This window comes from Aegilops tauschii, chromosome 6, assembly GCF_002575655.3.
Source record: "Aegilops tauschii subsp. strangulata cultivar AL8/78 chromosome 6, Aet v6.0, whole genome shotgun sequence".
NCBI classification, from domain to species: Eukaryota; Viridiplantae; Streptophyta; class Magnoliopsida; order Poales; family Poaceae; genus Aegilops; species Aegilops tauschii.
This window is the reverse complement of record NC_053040.3, coordinates 467,665,944-467,673,789: the sequence shown is the minus strand read 5'-3', so window position 1 is coordinate 467,673,789 and position 7,846 is coordinate 467,665,944. Positions and strand designations below refer to the sequence as shown.

General features: G+C 47.8%; 1 protein-coding gene across 1 annotated transcript; it reads right to left on the bottom strand.

The window, feature by feature from the left end:
* Positions 1–272: 272 nt before the first annotated feature.
* LOC109749769 (BTB/POZ and MATH domain-containing protein 1-like) lies at positions 273–1,925 on the bottom strand. Its single transcript, XM_020308719.2, has one exon. The coding sequence runs from the start codon at positions 1,396–1,398 to the stop codon at positions 430–432; it is 969 nt and encodes a 322-aa protein (XP_020164308.1). The 5' UTR covers positions 1,399–1,925; the 3' UTR covers positions 273–429.
* Between the last annotated feature and the right edge of the window lie 5,921 nt (positions 1,926–7,846).

Sequence of the window (7,846 nt, the reverse complement as noted above, 5' to 3'; positions counted from 1 at the left end):
TTATCATTAATTCAGACAACCTGGAAGTGATTGAGACCATGTCGGCGGGTATGGCGGCGGCAATTTTCGACGATTGTTTTCACTATGCGTGTGATTTTGTTACGACTAGATTTGAACATTGTAATAGAGAGACAAATAAAGTAGTTCATGAGCTCGCTAGATTAGCTAGATTTTCTTCTACTTCAGATTTGTTCGAGGAGCCTCCAAATGAAATTGTAATGATCCTTACAAATGTTGTACTGATTATTTCCAATTAATAAAGTCCCGTTTTATTTCAATAAAAAAAGAGTAGAAACCACCATTGTTGGAATATTCATGGGCATCATCCATCATTCAGCTAATGCGCCGAGGACATGGGCATGAGCTCAACCATAAGAGAAGGGCAGCTCGCCGAGAGATGATGGAAGCCGTCGGTGGCCATGACCGCCCTCAGTTTCCTGGAGCGGCGAGAAAATCGAAGCATGCCTTTCTGAGCCCCTCACAGTGGTTTTGCTCAGCTAGCGCCAGGATGGTCGCAGCAGTGCCCACATCTATGTACTTGCACATCCACTCCTCGCACAATAGCTTCAGCTGCACGATGCCATACCTGTCTGCCGCGACTAGAAGACGCTGACACATGACCTCGTCGTCTTCCTTGGACGTCTGCGGCAGACGGCCCGTGTACGCGAAATCGAGCAGCGCCTTGAACACCTCCACCTCCATGCCTTCTACGTGCACCACGCCGGCAGCGGCAGTGTTGTCCTCTTTAATGGCTCCATAGAGCTCGGCTTCCAACACCGGCGAGCAGGCCCAGCATGCCACAAGCACGCAGTAGTGCACGGCGATGATCTCAGTACCGACCTCAAACACCTCGTGGGTGCGCTTGTTGGTCTCGATATACTTTCCAAGGTTCTGGCGCACGTCGCATGGGAGCACGCAAATAAAGGCGGTCGTGCCGTCCACCCCACGGTAACCGTGTATGACAGCGATGTCGCACCGGATGCTCAAAGAGTCGTTCTTTAGATGCCTCGAGTTCTCCAGGATCTCCCTTTTGATGAATTTCTCGTACTGCCTGCACTTCTGCGAGGTGAATTCGTCCACCGATGCCAACGCCAGCGACGCCGCCTGCTCGGCCTCCTCCTCCTCGCCGGCGAAACAAATTTTAACCTGGGCCTTCACCGTAGCCGGGACATCTTCATCTAGCTCGAGGGAGAAGGACACGTAATCCGCGACCTCCGAGCGTACACCGTTGGGGAAGTAGTAGATGCGCCAGCAGTGGCCACCAACTGTGAAGGGAAGAGAACCGATCCGCTCTCCGGTGGGGACGCCCTTCGTACGGGAGTAGTCGCGGATCGTGAGAAAGTGGTACCCTTCCGTTGTGTCCGCGACGATGGAGGATGCAGATCCCGACGGTGACATTTTGGGCCTACTCCTCGGGATCGGGTGCTCGCAACTCGATCTCGCAGATGAAACGGGGCGTCGTTTGCTGCTGCTACTCCTGCTTTGGGCGATGGTTTTGCGCAGGGCGGCGGTGAACGAAATAACTGTGACGTAATCTTTGTGATTGTGACTAGGTTTGTTCTTCTAATATATCTTTGAATTGACTGAGGTTGAACCTGTGTTCGGCTGGAGGTAGTACCGCCGTACTTGTCCTACTATATATAAGAGTCCGGTTATGTTGGGTGTCTAAGTCGGTTTAGGTTAGCTTAGGAATTTGTATCCGAGAAGGATAGCTACCGTAGTTTTCCTTTTTCTTTCCGTGTTAAGTTTGGCTTCTTTTCACGTCGGTGGTCCAGTTTTTCTGCTTACACGACTCGGCCAGAGCTGGGGCGGCCTGGTCCAACCAGCTAGAGTTAGTCGGTACAGGGTGAACTCGAATAGAGCTCCCGTACAAAAGGGGCCAATAGGGCCAATAGGTCCTGTGCGATATATTTGAGGTGAATTGGTAAGAGTGCGACATTGTTCGAGCAAATGGCTGTGGTGCGACAATTTTGAGCAGGTAGATAGCCCACACACGATATGGCTGTTAAACTCAACTGATGCCCTCGTTAGCTGTTGGGGGCTGGACCCATCACTTATCCACGTAAGCGCGGTACCCACCACTTGTCTACTCGCGGGACCCACCTCCTCGCAGCTAGAAGAGACGAGCGCCCGTGCCCGTCCGCCCGCCACCGCCCATTCATCCCCTTTCCCCAATCTTTCTCTTCTCCGGCGACCTAGCGCAAATGTCTACCTCCTCCGCCACGCACTCAAAATGGCGACAGTATGGACCAGTGCTGCTCACATGGTGCCCTGACTGCCCACGCCCAGACCCTCTTAAACGGTTGGTCACTAAGAAGGATGACAATGGCAATCTTGGGCGGGAATTTTGTGAAATGCTTGAGCAAACCAATGGCAGGAAGGGATGGCAAGGCTAGATCTCAGTTCTAAGCCCGTTCTTTCGCTGTCTTTTGCTCTGATTTCTCCATATTTTGTTTTTTCTCCTCGAATTTGGGATTTAGGGTTCATGTTGTTGTTTTCAGATCCTGAAGAAATGTTACCATTTCGAGTGGATTGATGAATATGTTGATAGGATTCAGTTTGAGGGCTACGTTGATTCGAGCGTGGCCGCAACCTGGGAGCTCAATTTGGACGGGGTGCCGCTGATTGCTGTGGAGAATATTGGGAGCTCGGACGGGCAGAGTCGTGCCGACGGCGATATATGCGCGCAATGCTGAACTGCATGCGGAGTCCAAACTGACCGAGGAACGAAAGAAGATCAAGAAACATCTAATGCAGTTGATCGATTTGCAGAAGCAAGCAAATATCATGGCAGGGGGGTTCTATTGTTGTATCATTGCTCTGTTTTTGTTTTATTTGTTGTTCATCCGTCATTAGAATGGGCATTTAGGCCTGTCAAGGTAGAGGATGTGATCTGTGCGCCATGCCAAGTTATGTATCTGAATTGAAGCAGCAATTTGGAACACAAATTATTCGGTGTTCATGCTCTGTTTCCTCTGTTTTTGTTGTTCAGTTAACAGTGTACACACCCAAATTCAGTTTCTAGTAAAAAACAAAACTGGGTTGTCGAATAGATGTTGGGCCGTGAGAAAATAACCATGCCCAAATAGAGACCGGCCCAATAGGGACCAGCCCACCCGCGTAGGGGCACTAGCCCACCTCTAACTTCGGCAAATAAAATGTTACTTGTTTTTACTTTGGCCTTTTTCTTACACTAAATTTTGTGATGGATCATTTCTTGATGCACTAAAACTAAATGTTACTTGTTTTTATGCATGTCTACGGTTCCATGGACTAAATGAGTTGCATGCTTGCATGAAGTAAATTGGTTTGCATTTCCTAGTTGCATGTCCATAGTGGGTTTGCATGGGGCTCCTAGTTGCATGTCCATGGTTTGGGTCATGACCCATTATTTGTCCAATATTTTGAAGATGGTGTGTGTGGTGATTGGGGTGTAGCAACCCGGGCCCGTAGCAACCCATAGCAATACACAAATAATAGCAAGAACAACCCGTAGCAATCTACAAATAATAGCACGAAACACACAATATATATAGTAGCATAACGATTATATAGAAGCATAACGATTGCAACCCATAGTTCCACGATAGCCTTACCACTCCACGATAGCCTTACAACTTAAAATACTAATACAACTTAATAATAGTAGCATAATGATTACAACTTAAAATACTAATACGATAGATATATAGCAAGCTAGATAGATCGGGAGGCACCAAACGCGGGTTCTTCTTTGGGTTCTTCTTCTCCTCCTCCTCCGGGTGAACGCCACCTCGCTCCTCCGGGCGCCCTTCACTCCTCCCCGTTGTTGATGGGGTACGGGAGCGTGTGCATAACGCCGTTGTTGGGGAAGATGCTGTTGATGTCGGTGAAGATGTTATGGGTGGTGAAATCTATGAACTCACAACCAACCCAATACACTCGCCCGAGGAGGTGGAAAGCATCGAAGGGGTTAGTGAACGTAGCGAGGAGCCCAACCACAACGCCATTGTGGTTGACCTCCTCAACATGGTACATCCTTGGAGAGCCGGGGGGAGCTGGCGAAAGCCGGCCGCAAGGAAGAACCCCGTTAACTCCCTTGCGCCCCTCCACCTTGAGATCACCCACACCCTTAGGGTTCTCTCTACGTAGACTCCGGCCGGGTAGAGCCTTTCCGGCACGGTTGGGGGGAAGCGGTAGGTGGGGCGTTGTACTGCATGGTGGCTCGAGGGCTCGATCGGGTTTGATGGAGAAGAAGGAAGAAGGAGGGCAGAGGAGGAAGAGGATGGGGTATGAATGAGGAGGGAGAGGAAGACGATAGTGCCCGGCTTAAATAGGCCAAGTGCGACGTGGTTTTTGATTTCTTCGAGTGGTTTCACCGGGTAGAATTAATGGGCGGGCGGCGTTTGGTGGCGCCCCATCAAAGTGTGTACACGATCGTGGGAAACGGGTTGCGACGCTTCTGTGCCACCGGTCGCGGGTCAAGGGGGACGGGCTCACGTACGCGTTTGTGTCGTCGTAGGTCAAGGGGACACGCCTACCCTGGGTTCTCTGCGTGTGCCGCCCGTGCATGCATGCATGCAATGTAGCCTGCTTGCTAGGGCCTGGCTAGAGGGAAACGTTCGGTCGATGGGAGACGTGACAATAATGGACGCCTTAATTTGCCCATCTTGTAACAAGCAGCACGCCATTTGAACTGCATCGATACCCATCATGCCAGTATTGTGTCGTTCAAGGAGGAGCATGCCATGCACTGCACGCCATGCACTGTTGGCTTTTTGGTTGTCTCTGCATCGGGGTCTGCCTGCTGCATTTGGGTCGGGTGCATGCTTTGATGCGACGCTGCATCGGTGCTAATGGTAGGCATGCGACAGCTTACTGCGTCGAGAGGGGTGGTGGAGCATGGCTACGTCGAGGGCATGCATGCAACGCACGGGCGCAGTGCTGCGGGTGGGCATGCATGCTGCAACGGGCGCCGGCGCTGCGGGTAGGCACGCATGCAACGATGGAAAGGGCACTGCGTAGGCTTGGTCCATGCACCGTGTCAAATCGTGTCGTTGGATTCAAATGAACGGTCCTGATGCCCCAACGAGAGAGGTTGATCCAAACCCCACTGATTCAACCAATCAGCGAGTGTCATGCGGATCGAAGGACACTGTAGCTAACCCTAGCGCCTGATCTCAACCGTCCACGCACAACGATCGACGACCCGGGAGTGTGCGGGTTTTGAGGGGTTTTGAGTGATTAGGGTTGAGCATAACTAATTCGAAAAAAATCAAAAAAATATAAAACGTGCGCACATAGTCTTATTATGTCGTATAGTAACGAGAAAAATATATAAATATGGTTTACATACATTTTTACGAAAAATCCTTCACTAAATTGTCATTCCTCGAACAATGTAGTATGGAGTTCAAGGGAGAGAGTAGTGGGCACCCGAGAGTAGTTGGGGTTTTGAAAATGAAAATTGTGAAAACCTCACCAAAACTTCATTTTGGATTGACTAAGAAAGATCTTAACTTACTTTCTCATTTTCATGTTTTAAGCTTGTTTTATATATAATTCTCTATTAAGCCTTGTTTTTTCAAAAAGAAAAATAAAATAATAGAAAATTAATTCAATAAATAGTGAGACTTTAGATTTGCACTATATAGGTAGAATAGATGTGTAGAAAAATTATTTGGCTGGTTTAGACAAGGTGCCAAATTATTGACCACCTATTGTCACTAGTAGAAAAAGGGTCAAATGTCAAGCACATTAGTGCCGGTTTGCTTTTGAGCCGGCACTAATGTGTGCATTAGTGCCGGTTCCAACGGCTTGCCAGTCGCTTTCATTAGTACCGGTTCGTGGCCGACCTTTAGCACCGGTTTGTGCCACGGACCGGTACTAAAGTGAGTGGTGGCAGGATGTTGTCAATCTGGGGCCCCTCCAGCACCTTTAGTACCGGTTCATGGCACGAACCGGTGCTAAAGGTCGTCCTACATAAACCCTTCGTCCACCCGAGCTCGCTCTGTTCTTACCCTTTCCCCTCTCCTCTCTGTTCTTCCCCTCTTCCTCTCGAGCTCATCACACATTTTGCCCAAAATTTGTCAAGATTTGAAGGCCCCATCCATTCAAATGATCACAAAGGTTAGTAACTTTGTCCTTTCATCTCTCATTGCTAGATTATCTCTTGCAATGCTTTGTATAGTGATTAATTTATGAGTTCAGTAATTTGGTAGAAAATATATGTGCTAGTATTTGATTTATATGCAATCTGTGGTCAAAACTAACACTTAGTTTGCATATGTAGGTGTGGTTTACTTAGTGCCTTCTAAATCTCCGTCGTAACCACAGTCGATCGCCCGCACCGTTCCGTCGCCGGCACCACCTTGTGGTGAACCTCTTGTCCATGAATGTTTTACATTACCAACTTGATGTTTGTGTGATTTGGATATATAGTTACTCGTATAATTATCTTACCCGTACGTTGTTTGTTATACATAGTGCCATGGTTTTGATATCCGTCCCCGTCGGCCCTCGTCCTTGTTATGATTCGGATGTGGTATATTCTCTTTTAAAACTAGTTGTTGCATTTCGTGTTTATGACAAATTATAACCATCAAGTTGACATAGATATTTTTGTCTAGGAGGTTTGTGAACTGGAAATTCCAACCAACCCTATTGTCGAGAGGTTAAATTTAGTTGAAAGAGAAAACGAGTATTTGAAAGAAAAATTGAAAATAATTGAGGGGGAGAAGATGGAATTGGAGTTGCATGTTGCCGATGTCGTCGATGATCACAAGATCAAGATGGAGAAAATGCGCTTGAAGATTAGAAAGATTAGAAAATATGCCATTGATAGTGAGGCTTGGTATCATTATGCTGTTGGATCAATTGTTACCTTAGTTGCGATCTTGATCGCATTTGTTGTTGCATTTAAATTCTTTAGTTAGAGAGTTATTTGTTTGTTGCATTTAAGTCTTGTATGAACTTTATGTATGAACTTGTATTAATTTGGTCTATTCGGTGTTGTGTAATGAAGATGAGCCGACAATGGATGTACGATGACCAATGCTCTCCCAAGTTCATTAATGGCATGCAAACTTTTCTGCTTGCGGGTGAGGCAAACAAGCGGGCGGATGGTTTTATGCCTTGTCCATGTTTAGTCCGTAAGAATGATCACAATTACTCTACGTCAAGAACCATTCACGTCCACCTATTTAAGTCCGGTTTCATGCCCCACTATAATGTTTGGATCAAGCACGGAGAAAGAGGGGTTGTGATGGAAGACAATGAAGAAGAAGAGGACGACGACAGTTATCCTGGCCATGGGTTCCCTAAATACGATGATACAACAATGGGGGAAGAAGTTGAGCTGGCAATGCGGGAAGAAGCTGAAGAAGAGGCATCAGATGAGCCCGCTGATGATCTAGGTCGGGCCATTGCCGATGCAAAGAGAAACTGCGCAAGTGATTTGGAGAAGAAGAAGTTGCAGCGCATGTTAGAGGATCACAAGAAATTGGTGTACCCGAATTGCGAAGCTGACAAGAAAAAGTTGGGCACCACACTGGAATTGCTGCAATGGAAGGCAGAGAATGGTGTATCTGACAAGGGATTTGGAAAGTTGCTGGTAATGATAAAGGATATGCTTCCAAAGGACAACGAATTGCCCAAGAGTACGTACGAAGCAAAGAAGGTTGTCTGCCCTCTAGGGTTAGAGGTGCAGAAGATACATGCATGCCCTAATGACTGCATCCTCTACCGCGGTGAGTACGAGGATTTGAACGCTTGCCCGGTATGCGGTGCATTGCGCTATAAGATCAGGCGCGATGACCATGGTGATGTCGAGGGCGAGCGCCCCAGGAAGAAGATTCCTGCCAAGGTG

What these genes read in the sequence shown, in the direction of transcription:
- LOC109749769 (XM_020308719.2), bottom strand. Translation starts at nt 1,398, where the DNA reads ATGTCACCGTCGGGATCTGCATCCTCCATCGTCGCGGACACAACGGAA.